Source organism: Lagenorhynchus albirostris, chromosome 16 (assembly GCF_949774975.1).
Source record: "Lagenorhynchus albirostris chromosome 16, mLagAlb1.1, whole genome shotgun sequence".
NCBI lineage: Eukaryota > Metazoa > Chordata > Mammalia > Artiodactyla > Delphinidae > Lagenorhynchus > Lagenorhynchus albirostris.
The window spans coordinates 78,047,037-78,061,028 of record NC_083110.1 but is presented as its reverse complement, the minus strand read 5'-3'; the positions used below and the strand labels follow the sequence as shown (position 1 = coordinate 78,061,028).

The 13,992-nt window shown below is 44.9% G+C and overlaps 1 protein-coding gene across 1 annotated transcript in view; it reads left to right on the top strand.

The window, feature by feature from the left end:
• Window positions 1-13,992, top strand: part of ADAM12 (ADAM metallopeptidase domain 12) — a 389,351-nt gene that overhangs the window by 277,743 nt on the left and 97,616 nt on the right. The window contains exons 6-8 of the mRNA XM_060125655.1: window positions 2,301-2,481; window positions 9,143-9,208; window positions 10,287-10,358. Coding sequence (XP_059981638.1) covers window positions 2,301-2,481; window positions 9,143-9,208; window positions 10,287-10,358 — 319 coding nt within the window. The remainder of the gene's footprint in view (window positions 1-2,300; window positions 2,482-9,142; window positions 9,209-10,286; window positions 10,359-13,992) is intronic.

The following is a 13,992-nucleotide window of genomic DNA, read 5'->3' as shown; positions in this document are numbered from 1 at the left end:
TTTTTTTTTTTTTTTTTTTTTTTTGTGGTACGCGGGCCTCTCACTGTTGTGGCCTCTCCCGTTGCGGAGCACAGGCTCCGGATGCGCAGGCTCAGCGGCCATGGCTCACGGGCCCAGCTGCTCCGCGGCATGTGGGATCTTCCCGGACCGGGGCACGAACCCGTGTCCCCTGCATCGGCAGGCGGACTCTCTACCACTGCGCCACCAGGGAAGCCCTAAGTATTTCTTAAATCCTTGGAACTGATGCCCTAAAACCTGGAGCCCACGGACCTCATCCATAGTCCTGAATCTCCTGAAATTTTCTGCAAAATACTGTGGATCTCCGTCGATGTGAATTCTTCTGGGGAGAGTATAAGGAGGCTCATGTCTCAGAAGAGGCTGAGTCACTGTGTTAGAAGCATCTATTTACAATCAGATGAATTTTGCATGAAAATTGTATGCATTTATGATTGCGGTCAACTTGATCAATAACAGAAGTTGCTAGATGTGTGGGAACTCTCGGAGCTGCTAGTTTACTATTACCCAAGTTCTCATTTCTCTAAAGAAAAAACTGATTTCAACATCAAGAAGAGCCTTTTTAAGTTAAAGTACTTCTTATTCCACATTGGAAAAGAGAAAGGAAAACCAGTGTGTAGGCCGATGTTCCCCCATCACTTAAAGAAACTGACATGGCTCATTTCCAGGAAGGAGGACACAGCCTACTGGAGTTTTGTCCTGCTCCAGAGGTCAGACATGCCTTGGGATCCATGGCATAAGGCCACCTCTGTCTCTGCAAGTTAAAATATTTAGCAAATATGTCCTTTTTTTTTTTTTACATTTTTATTGGAATATAATTGCTTTGCATTGTTGTGTTACTTGCTGCTGTATAACAAAGTGAATCAGCTATACGTATACATATATCCCCCTATCCCCTCCCTCTTGCGTCTCCCTCCCACCCTCCCTATCCCACCCCTCTGGGTGGTCACAAAGCACCGAGCTGATCTCCCTGTGCTATGCGGCTGCTTCCCACTAGCTAGCTATTTTACATTTGGTAGTGTATATATGTCCATGCCACTCTCTCACTTCGTCCCAGCTTACCCTTCCCCCTCCCCGTGTCCTCAAGTCCATTCTCTACGTCTGCGTCTTTATTCCTGTCCTGCCCCTAGGTTCTTCAGAACCATTTATTTTTTAGATTCCATATATATGTGTTAGCATACGGTATTTGTTTTTTCTCTTTCTGACTTACTTCACTCTGTATGACAGACTCTAGGTCCATCCACCTCACTACAAATAACTCAATTTCATTTCTTTTTATGGCTGAGTAATATTCCATTGTATATATGTGCCACATCTTCTTTATCCATTCATCGCTGATGGACATTTAGGTTGCTTCCATGTCCTGGCTATTTTTAGTAATGCTGCAATGAACATTGTGGTACATGACTCTTTTTGAATTATGGTTTTCTCGGGTTATATGCCCAGTACTCCCACAAATTAACTAAGTAAAATACCAAAAAAAGCATACTTTTCTTTAATTCTTTTTTTTGGAAGTATAGTTGATTTACAATGTTGTGTTAGTTTCTGTTGTACAGCAAAGTGATTTGGTTTTATGTAAATATATATAAATTATATATATTACATATATGTTATTTTTCAGATTCTTTTCCATTATAGGTTATTACAAGATAATGAATATAGTTCCCTGTTCTATACAGTAGGACCTTGTCATTTATCTGTACTGTATATAGTAGTGTGTATCTGCTAATCCCAAACTCCTAATTTATCCCTCCCAATCCCTTAGCCTTTGATAACCGTAAGTTCAAAAAAAGCATAGGTTTATACTTAACTGTATTTCAGAATCCTTTCAACTATTTAGGAAATTTAGTGGATCAGGATGAATAATTCAGGTGTAGGAATTTTCCTTTAAAAAAAAAAAAGATTTCCCTCCTGAATCATGTCTGCTAATCCAGATCTAGTTATTTTCTAAGTGGATGAAACATCTTTTCTGTCAACTCTTCTCCCCAGCAGTATATCCTTGAGAAGTAAAAAACAAGCAAACGAAAAACGTAAAGACTAAACACAGTCGATTCTTTACCATAAAATATTTGAAACAAAAAACTTCGCAGACTTGGTTTTCAAAAGATTTGCAAAAATAAATCAATGCAAACATATGGCACAGGAATGTCCTTTCTAATTCAGACCTGAGAATATAAATAAATTGGTATTTCTCCTTTTATTCTCTGAATAAGAACTGGGTTTTAGCCATGAACAAGAAACTGCCCTTAAAAGTTACCTAATTTTTCTTCTTTCTTTTTCAACAGGGGACTTATTACATTTGAAAATAAAACCTACATTTTGGAGCCAATGAAAAATGAAACCAACAGATACAAACTCTTCCCAGTGGAGAACCTGCAGAGCACCTGGGGACCCTGTGGATCAAACACAACGGGCCTCGCTATGCATGACAGGCTCCCACCGCCCTCCCAGACCTGGACAAGAAGGGTAGGAGGGAAACCCTACGTGGTGTCTCTGGGGAGCTGGGGGCTCCAGCTAGGGACACCCACTGCTAGGCCGTCTGGAGAACTTTCGCCATTTGTGTCTGAGGGCTGGAGTTATTACCCAGTTTATCTGGAGGTGGTTGCTATGATGTGGGCAGAACATAATCAGACACTGAAAGCTCCGTCGTTGTATTAAACGTCAGCCTCAGACTCATTAACCTATGCTGGGTGGATTTGAGCTCAGAGGATACAAAATCACGTCTCCGTTGAGAACCTTCTAGGCCTAGACCCAGGAGTCTGCCCCACCGTTGGGCCCCTCCATGGTACACAGAACTGAACCGGAACCTCCACACCCTTGGGCAGCTCTCCCCTCTACAGGAAGAGACAGACAATATGGAGTTTTTACCAACGCAAAATTAGGGTCTTCAAAATTAGGGTCTTCATAATAAGACCCTATAATTAGGGTCTTCATTAGGATTTGCACAGCATTCCCTGCCACTGCCCACTCGCCTGCCCTGGGTCTTGGTCCAGCAGTGTGGCTGAGGGGTGGTGTTTACCCCCAGTCCATACTAGGGGGCGCCTGTCCCACTTCCCTCGAGGGGTCTCTGCTTCCTGGCCATCACAGGGTCTGTCACTGGGTCTGCTCATCACAGATCTTCCCTTCTGCTGCAGGACTGGAGAGAGTAGTTGCCCTAATGGAGTCTGGACCACAGATGTCCCCCCCGACTAAGAGGTCCCCCCCTGGTGCAGCACCAGGAAACCTGCACCCCGAATGGCTGCCTGACCCTTTTACATCAGTATCACGTGGGCTCCACAGACCACAGCAGAACTCTTAAAAAGGAGTAAGGGTAGCCACATCTGGCTGGAGGCCCTGAACTCAAAAGACTACAACCCGATAGGAAGTTATAGACGACTTCCTGATTTTTCATCTCTGTCTTTCCTGTTCTTCTGTTGACAAGAAATGAAGAATTCCTAGATATGATGTCACTTAATGATGTGCTTACATTTGATGGTCTGGGGGCATGTTTTCAAGGTTCCATTTGACACCCTTTGTCCTTCCTGACTTTAATTTGAGCGTTACACTGCTTACCACTCAACACTTCATAAATATTGTGCCTCTTTTTATTCCTAATCATTTTTCTCAATTCAGACAGTAAACGTTATCCTAAGCGATTTCTTCTCCTTCTTAAAATTTTCCTCCTACCTGTGGAGAGGTGTGTGTTCCCCTAACCTGCTTTTAACTGAACTGCCTTAGGACTTTTCATTTTAACTTTACATTCATTCTTTCCATCCTGATTCCACCTATATGACCCTAACTTCCTCTGTTTGTTAACATCCTCCCAAGGTTTTCTGCAGCAGGTGCTTGCAACCTCTTTTTTTCTTGATTTTCCCCATCACACCCCGTCAGGCACTGTGGCTGACTTTGACGTTGACACTCAGTAGTGGGGGCTGAATCTCAATCCCCGAGAAAAGGACTTGAAAAGTGCCCCCACCTCCACCATCAGCAGCAGCTTGACAGAATCTCCTTCCTGCTCTCCTCCCCTGAGCCATCTTAGAGTGACAGATTTAAGAGACGGAATCCCAAAGACCCGCCTCTGTGGTCCCAGGGCATGTTTGTTTCACGCTTACTCTTGCCTTTGATTCCAGACCTCAGATAAGATGTGATGAGGCCGTAGCTTTCACAGTCATAAACAAGTAGAACATTTGCATTCTGTTTTCCAGGCATCTTGATTTGAGTACCTTGTTGATCACACGTTATCCACCTTGTGCGATGTATGACTTGACAGTTTAAACGGCACTCAGATATGTTTGCCATCTCATTTGGAAGTCAGTCCTGACTTGGTCAGGCCTTGCCAGCCATATTTTAATTCTTTAACTAAGCTTACGGCTCCCTAGAACTAGGATTGGCACAGTAATTTCCAGTCATTTTGAAGTGTAGAGAGATGGAGAAAACCTGAATAACAATGTTGTTTTGTTAATTATGCAGATGCAAGTGTAAATGAACCTTTAAATTGTAAAGGGGAGGCATTGCATGCACTTCAACGCCGTTCTCAATAGTCAGGATTGTTTTTACGGAAGAGAAAATATCTCTGACTTAAAGCACATCTATATTGTGAAAACAATACAAAAAACAATTTTCAAATAAGTGGAATATGTGAGAATGGAAATTATACACAAGACAGTTTGGGGCAGTACTTTTGGGAAATATGAAAGGGAAATACTCATGTTCTATGCCCCTTACCTGCCAGACTTAACACTGCCTTTATTTATACTCAAAAATCAATGTAACTGCATCGAACTCATCTAGTTTATGCACTGCAGCAACTGCATTTGCTTTTTCCCAGCATTTTTCTGCCTCTACTAAATGTTAACTATTGCACAGATTGGCTTGCAGACTGAGATTTTTCTGCAGATGTGTGTGTTTTTCTTCGACGAGCAGCAGGAATAAATCTGCACTCGGGGTATGCACTGGCTATAAGATAAGCTTGAGCTATTGTTTGTCATTTTTACAAGGCTTTACATTAGGTTTTAGTGAGAACCCAAGTTGCTTCTGGAAGGGTGCCTGCAGTCACAGGGCTTCCTCGCCGGTTCCCTCCTCTGCAGCTTTTCAAGTCCAGCCTGCAGAGCCCCAGCCACTCAGCCCTCCTGTGACTGATCTCTCCCTGTCCATCAGCTGTTCCTTCAAAAATGCAAACGCATTTGAACAGAAGCCTGAGCAGACTCTAAAGAAGGTGAAGGCCATAAATCTGCTACTGGAGAAAAATCACATAATACATCCCGAAGGCAAATGTAAATTACTTTTGAATTATCCTCTCCAGGGATTATCTGTGCTATTGTTCCCCTCCACCAGTATGTATAATTAGGAGTCAAATGTAAAAGTCAGTGCCTTCTCTAGAAAGCCATGTTTGCCTGGGCTACTGAGTTCAAATAGGACATCTGGTCAGGGAGACTCCGTAGTTTCCTCAAAGGCAGCCACTCTGAAATGGACCAGGGCTCTTGCTTTTGGGTTTCTAGACAGGCTGCCATATTGGTTTAACAGAAGTCACAGTAGTGATGGTGGGAGTAGTATTAACAGTAATGTGTATTTTCTGTAGAGTCTAGTAATAGTTGAATATCTGGAACTGGCCAGAACCACTGGAAAACTTGTTAATTAGAGCAGACATGTTTAATTTTTCTCTAATATAACCACCCTCACCTCTGTACCACCTCTAAGAGGCCATACATACCAAGTTCCTTTACTGCCTCGGTCGTTCTTAAACCTTGGCGGATGACAGAGCCAGCACTGCTATTGCTTCCTTGGCCCTGAGCTCTGAGCATCTCTCAGTGTGAACCGAGGTTCCAAAATATCCAGGTGTGGATTCCTATTGACTCTTGTATCGACTGAAACTCTAGATGAGTAAATAACAGCTCTCACTCCTGCCGCTGGCGTTTTAGACTCAATTTCAATACTTTGCATCTGTCCCCATTAACATTCAGTTCATCAGATTCAGCCCATTCTTCCAGCATTTGTCTCGTTTGCTTGCTGGTTCTGCAGCCTGTGTTATTAGCCAGACCTCAGAGGCTGTACCCCACGCAGATATGATCTGTGCGCTTGGTCCCCATGCAAATCGTTGGTAAGGATGGTAGAGATGACCTTTCACAGCAGAGACAAGGACTCAGTTCATAGCTATTCATAAAGTGACCTTAGAGGCAAGGCACGGAGCCTGGCTTGAGCCAACGATGATCTTTCTTTACTCAGAGGAAGTTAAACCAAACTTCTGATTCATCAAATTTGCTGATCTTACCGTCTATGGAAATGGTCCTGGTTCCATTGTTATTGTTTTGTTGTTGTTGTCGTTTGCTTAAAACATCCAACTTGAATCTGTTTGCCTGTCTCCATCCTTACAGCCTCAAACTGTCACCAGCACTCACCTGCGCCCTCCACTTCCCCTATGGTCCTCCAATAATCCATTCTCCTCCCAGCAGCCAGAGTGATGTGTAAAGAACCTCACATTCAAGGGTCCCCCACTGCTCTCCGATAATTAGATTACCGGCCAGCCTCCTCGCCATGGCCCCTGTCCTCTGTCTCCATCTTCAGCCACATCTCATCCACACTTTTCCCTCACTCATCAGACGATAGCCATCCTGCCCACTGGTACGACACTCCAAGCTCTCCCCAGCCTCAGGACTTGTGCTGTTTCAGGGACCCGGCCCATAGGAAGAGAGAGTTGCAATGAGAATTTATTGTCACCCTCATCTCGACTTGTTTTCTGACTCGGGTTGAGTTAAGTTCCCAATGCCAGAGTTCTTGCTGTAACATGTGTAGGGGTCATTCTCCCTGAGAGCTTGGCTGTGATGACTTTGAGAGGCCCAGGAACAGCTTCCCGCTTGCGCAAGATTCTAAGAACCCCTCGGTCTGCACCTCGGAGTAGAGAATGGTTGGGCCATTCTCAGAGGCTTATATACTCTTATCTGTTTGGGGAAGGGCTTTTGTGTATCATCACGCTCCCAAAATGAAAATTCAATCAAGCAACCAGTTTCAAGTGTTGCTCTGTATATCAAACATTTTAAATATGATTTTTTTAACCGGATAGCCCAGATAGGTGGGAATCATGTGGAGGTAATTTAAGCCTCTCTGTGTGTGCAGCTGAGGGAAGAAGGAACCTTTGCGGCCATGAGCCAGCCACTCCCCCATGGCTTTCTATTATTATGTGGTTAGGTTTCTCTCTGAGCTAGCAATTCTCTGCATTCATGAGAAAATTTGGACTTCTCTGAAAACTGCAGAGACAGGAAAATTGGGTTCATGTGTTTGTTTTCATTATCTGGAATTGTGTATTTTCTAAATGATGATCCAAGGCCATTTGGAAATATCCCCTGGTCATTTATTTCACCCCTTTGCAGTCTGAAAGGTGTAAACATCTGAACAACCAGGGCTCTCCCTATGAGTTTTTCAATGGGAGGCTAGTTTATTTTTTCTTTAATAGAGCTATATTTTCTTCTGTAAGATGAGCTGAATCTGTTAATGGTAAATCAGGGGATTATGGGGGGAAAAGAGGCTTCTGCTTTCCAAACCTGAATAAGGAGAAGGGACAAGATCTTCACACTTCGAGAAGGTGTCTCATTTTGCATAAACCAGTGGGTACCGCTGGGGCTAATCTTCTTTCCTCTGTGTGTACGTCGTTTTCACCGTAAAGCATGCCTACAACGTATAGTTACAAAGCTTAACTTTTGTCCCTTGTAACGTTGTAAAAGTATGAGAAATTATACCTTTCATGGTGCTTTATTTTTCCTTCCTCCATAAGGTTTCCAGATTTCTTTAGGGATACCTAAATTCATGAATCAGCACAGCTGGACCGCAAGGAGGAACACTGCTATGATACAAACATTTTTCCTGTAAAAATCTGTTTGGAAGATCCCGGACTGATGGGGATTTGTTTTATAAAAGATGTTTCCCTCAGGATTATGTGACTGGAAAGCTGATTCAAAGCATGCCTTGGTCATTTTTGCTTTTGTCTGAAAGCGTGGTTATAACATGCAAGTTTTCAACATTAAGCAGTGTGTGTAGTTAACTCATACAGCAGCGATATCAGTTATGAGGACCGAGACCAGTTCAACCCTCATTTCCTCCGACTGCATTTTATTGCAGAAACTGAAGGCTTTGTTTTTTGTTTTTAATGTTTGCTTCTTGAGACCACCCTCCATGAATTGCTTTTTTTTCTCCTGAAAGTGCCTTTGGGATTCTCCCAGTAATTCATGGAAGAGTACAGATGTTTTTTGAAGAAACATGATTAAAATGTCACCCACTTCAGAGGCTGCCTTGATTTGGGAGGGAGTTCATATTGGGCTGTCTGCATCATCTTCAGCCCCTATCCCTTGATATACAATCTCTGTCTTCTCCTCAACTATTGCACTCCTACCAATCCTTTTTCTCCAGTGGCATGTTTCAGTCTTTTTTTTTTTTTTTTTTTCTTGACACTGTTTCTTCCTATTCTGTTTCTCTTGTTCCGTTCTGGTTTTCCTCCTAGCACCTTCTTCTCGCCTGGCTCTGTTCCCCATTTATCCACCTGGCTGTTCCCTAGTCTTCCTTTGCTTCTAACCAGATTTTTAAATGATCACCTGCAGAAATCAGCTCCCTGGAATGGACTACTCAGTGTTTCTCCAGAAGGGCTATGCAGTTCCTGCTCAAAATATATTCGCTTTATATATTGGCTTTTCCCACATCACAAAACTAGACCACAAAGGCAAAGGGAACACCCGTGAGACCCTGATTCCATCATCTTCTGTAGTGATCTTGAAATGTGCTACATCCAGCCCGAAATGAAGAGTTCATTGGCTCCTGTTCCAGAGAGAGCTTTGGTTTTGCTTGTTTACATATGTGTTTTGTTTAATAATGATCTCAACTTGTTCTGATCCTATAATCAGTGATTCAGCAGAAAGGTTAGATCCCTTTTTAAGGATTTCCCAGATGGAAATGGAGAGTGGCCGCTCACAATGAGAAAGTTTTACAGCGGTTTTTGGGGTTGGAGGTGAACTTCTAGGTGGGACAGGGTTGTGGGAGCCAGTGATGTCGGTAGGACCGGTGGGGGGCCCCCTAATTCAAGTGCTTGAGTCGAGAGACATTGACAGTGTTCGGGAAGCCCCAGAGAGGCAGTCAGGGAAATTAAACCCATGTTTACTTTTGGCAGCAAAAAAGAGAGACCCTCAAGACGACCAAGTATGTAGAGCTCGTTATTGTGGCAGACAACCGAGAGGTAAGAACTTTCTGAAATTTCTTGGTTGGTTTAAAAAAAAAAAAAGGCAAAAGAAAATGTTTAGCAAGTTATTACTTGCTTTATTTAACCTCATTTTCCATGAGGCCTTAAAAGCATTGTAAACAACCCATTGAAAAAAGTGGTTTCCTGATATTATAAAGTATAACATATTAAAAATGTATCTGGTATTACAAAATATTAGCAGGGACTGCAGAGTTACCATGTAGCTAAGCTCTACAAACAGGGAGAATTATTTGTGGGAAATGGCAGATGGTTTTAGAATGTATTCTAAAACACTTTTGAGAAAAGTTTAGTTTAAACATGTCCGATATGTCCTAAACCAAAATGAATGAATGAATCAAGGCTGTAGAGACAGCAGTAAAACCCTATCTTCCAAAGTAGGGCTTGATACTGTATTAGGTTTTTTTTCTTTTAATTAATTTTTAATTAGTTTTTTTTTTTTTTAGATTATCTTCCCTGTGTCCTTTTCTCGCCTCTACTACCTATTATGAATTAGGTGACATTTTCTCCCAGACTGGCTCAACGCATATGAATGAAACAGATTTGACAATTTCACAGGCAACTGTTCCCACTCTGGAAGTTCAGATTAGCTGGGAGAAGTGGGACTTTATTAACTTTTTATCCATTCTCTGTATTGTTTGACTTGTTGCCATGCGCTTCTATTACTTTCACTCTTTAATTTTTTAAAAACAAATATAAAGGAGATTTCGGAGGAAGTTAAAATCAAGTTGATGATATGAAGAATGGCTTTGGACGGCCTTCTGGTTGTGTCTGTTTTCTCGATGCCAAAACATGTCACTGCCTCCATCATTTATGAGGCTGGAAAATTCACAAAAGTTACTGTCTTCTGAGCACTTGGCTTGGGTGAATTTCAGGGAGTTTCAGAAAGTCCCTGGATGGGGAAATTACTCGGCAGGATGGGAGCTCACCTCACCATAAACCAGGGAGGGCCCTGAGGGATTTGCAGAGCCTGAGACTTCACATTTCCAGGAGCTGGGAAGATGAGATTTGATTGATAGTCTAGCCATTGTTAATGCTGACATTTAAAATTATTAAGTTTCAGAGGCAAGGAAAAGACCTGGAAAAAGTCAAACAACGATTAATAGAGATCGCTAATCACGTTGACAAGGTAAGTTCCTTGGGGGTAATTAGATCACTCACAGCATGCAAATGTTTGGGAATGAGGTGGAGGGAATGAAACACATCCCATCTGACTTAGGGAGGTCGGGTTCTGCCTCCGGTCCTGGGCTGGTACCCAACTTCCCCTTCTTCTGAGAATTCTTGGGGCCTGGAGCAGCTGCAGGAGATGCCACCCCACGCTGTCTGGACCTTGGTGGCCTTGGCATCCATCTCCCGCCAGGCTCTCTTCTGGCCAGGAAGGCATTTTGACCTCCCCAGTTAGATCCAGAATCCCAATAGGGTGCATCTGACCCTCTTGAGAGCTCCAAGCAGGCCTCTTTTCAGGTTTCCCTGGGCAGGTCCCACAGGCCCCCTGCGGGTGAGCTCTCACTGATAAGGGACCCACGGGCTCCACAGTCCCAGGACACAGAAATCGGCTTTCGGCTCAATCGGCCGTCAGAAAATTCCTCACCGAGAACTCGGGAGGGAGCTCACCTTTGCAACGGTGATTTCAGAGCTGGAAGAGATCCTGAAAGTCTGCTCTGACCCAGGTGTATTTGCTCGCCCATGCTCCTTACGCAACCTGTTCGCTAGGAGGTGGAACCATCTACGTACGCCACCTGCCTTCAGCGACAGACCCTGCAGGGAGAGCGTCGGGCTGTTTGGTGCTGAGGGCTCTCAGCTCAGAGCATGTTGGCATTGCCTGGAAGCTTTCAAAGGTCTTGCTGCTCGGGTGTCTGGGTGGGGCCTGGACATCAGGCTTTGTAGGCGCTCCCAGGTGGTTCTCACGTGCTATGTGGCTGGCAGCCCCCGTCTGAATGTAACCATAATTCTTAGCAATAGCCTGTCTCCTGCCTCTGAGGACAGTGGGAGAGGAAAGGGCCCCGGCTCATTGCTGAACCCCTCATGGCCGGGATTCTCTGAAAGGCTCACACTTTCCACATAGCAGTTTGTGGATGCTTCACGGTAGCTATGTTTCCAAACAATCCTATTATATAATATTTAAAGTGAGTTTTCAAAGCTTTCGGGAAAATGAAAACAAAAGCCTTCCGGAGATTCAACTCCATTCTACGAGGACTTATGGGCAGTACCGCGCAGTGTGCATCAGGAATTCGGAATGTATCAGATGTGGTCCATCTGTTCAGGGAGGTCACAGCTTCGTAGAGAAGCAGACCCATAAGCCACTTAGCGTGGACCAGCGTGATGGGAACCAGGTCGATGCTGTCAATCAGGTGCTATGGGGATGCAGAAGAGAATCACTTACTTCCTCCTGGGCGTCAGGGAGGCTTTGCAGGGAGGTGATTTTGCAAGGTGAGTGAAGTTTCACCGGGAGCACAGGCAGGGAGGGCCTGGCTTGCTCCCCACGAGTCTGGGCATGGCGAGTAACTCCATCAAACTAAGCGGTGTGTGTGTGTGTGTGTGTGTGTGTGTGTGTGTGTGTGTGTGTGTGTGTGTGTGTGTGTGTCATAATTGTGTGTGTGTGCACAGCTAGGGCAGGAGCAGATGAAGCTGCAGGGGATTCAGTGGCTAGGCATTGAGTGCCCTGAGGAGCCATCTAGAACCATCGGGATTTTATTCTGCCGTCAGTGGAGAGCAAGGTGAATGCTTTTAAGCAGGGGAGACACACAGGATCACACACAGCTGTGCCTGCAGTTAGTGTAGAGGATGGAGTCCCCAAAGACAAGTACAGCTGGTAGGCGTCTATTGTACAGAAATTATGAAGATCTGACCCAGGGCTGGGCAAGTGGGGATGTGAGAAAGACGAGGATTTAGAGACATTTGAAGGGATGGTTCCTAATAAATGTATTGAGCAGTTGCTACGTGCCAGGCTCTAAGTGCTTTGCAGACACGCCCGGGTGGATACCGGTATTCCCATTTTTATAGCGGAGGTTTGCAGAGGCTAGTTAAGTAATCAGCACATGTTCAAACAGCATCGAAAGGCAGCACCAGGAATAAGCCCTGGTCTCCTCTGCAGGAGTTTTTGACCTTGCCTGAGCAGAAGCAGAGGCTGAGATGAGCAGGGGTCCCAATGAGCCCAAGTTTGGGATGACAGGTGAAAGAGGCTTCGTACCCAAAGAAGCAAGAGCGGGAGTCTCCTGGGGTACCCTGAGCAGTCAGAGATCAGGGCCTGGTGCTCAGAGAGAGGCTGTGGCTGGATGGAACTTTCTGAAAGCGGGAAAAAACACAGATGGCTCATAGCACCCTGAGATGGTTCCGTCCTCGTCCACCAGAACTTTTAGGCAGGTCAGACTCCCAGGCGGCCCATGCTTGCTGATATATGTTGAATCGCTACTTTTTGAAAATTAAACTTTATCCTAAAGTCAAGTGGATGCAGGAGAATTTCTGTAAATGGCAAGTCCTTCTGGCAGGGAGGGCGAGAGATGGATGCCAGAGGTTATGCCAGAGACCGTAGGAGTCAGACATGGTTCTCAGTCTGGGCTGGGCATTAGAATGCCCTGGAAAGGTTTGTTGGTTGGTTTGTGTGTGTGTGTGTGTGTGTCTATATGTTTGTTTTCAAAATGCTGATTCCAAGTCTCAGTCCAGGGACTCTGGTTCAATTGGCCTGGGTGGGGCCTTGGGCGAGTACATTCCAGACGCCTCCAGTGAGATGGGACAACATCCAGATGAAAGCAAAGAATTCAAGTACTTCTTAGGCCTTGGAAGTAAACAGAAGCCATGAACAATGTTAAACTCGGGCTGGTAATCGCTGAAATTCTATTTTAAGGTGATGTGCTTGGTCTTCCATGTTTGTGTTTCTCTACGTATTATTCTGTATTATATCTTGCTTCAGTTTGCAAAACCAGAAATGAGCAACTGGGAGTCTGTCAATAGTCTGCCCTGGTAATTAAAGAACAATGTATCTGAGAAAAGTCCTGACAGACTCCGTGGAGCTCACCAGCCTGCCTGTTCCTGTGTTTCTGGCAAGGAGAAAGCTGAATTGCTGAGCGCACATATGTGTCTGTCCCCAGCAGACCCTGAAGACCCACTGGGGTACCCAGGCTCCTTGATGTCCTGTTCACCCAAGTCTACTAACTGATGGGCCCTGGGCTCTAGCAAGTATGCCAAAGTTCAGTTTTGCACCTACAAGTGGGAGCATCTTGGCTTAAAAAACAATGACTGTTCCAGTGGCAACTTCCTCATTTGCGGAAATCTTGGCTCTTCTTAGCTATTCTTAACTAGTAACTGCTTGGCCGGTGCACTGGCTTGAAGGGAAGAGGGAGAAGCACGTCCCGGACTGAGAGTCCGAGAAGTGATTTAGGGACAGAGGTGACATTCAGAAATGTTCAGGCAATTCCCCTGTGTGTGAAACACGGAGAGTGTGTCCAATGCTGTACTGGCAGGCAAACCCTTTGCGTGGGAAGTAAGACATTCCCCCAGGCCCCAGTTATACCGCAGGGCGGGAGCAGCGGGGTGTGTGGCTGCCCAGTTAAGTGATAGCCTCTTTGGCTTCTCCTCTCCAATCTGTCCTGCTTCTTACTCGTGACGAAGTTAGCAACAGCTGCACATCCGTTCAGGCTGCACCTCTGTGACCTACTTCTGAAGGACTCATCTTCCGTGCGTTTAACTTCAGGTATTTTCCCTCTTGTGTGAGTCCTCGTCCCCCCCTTCTCCAACCAGTTGCCTGAGGGGTGCACATTCCCGTG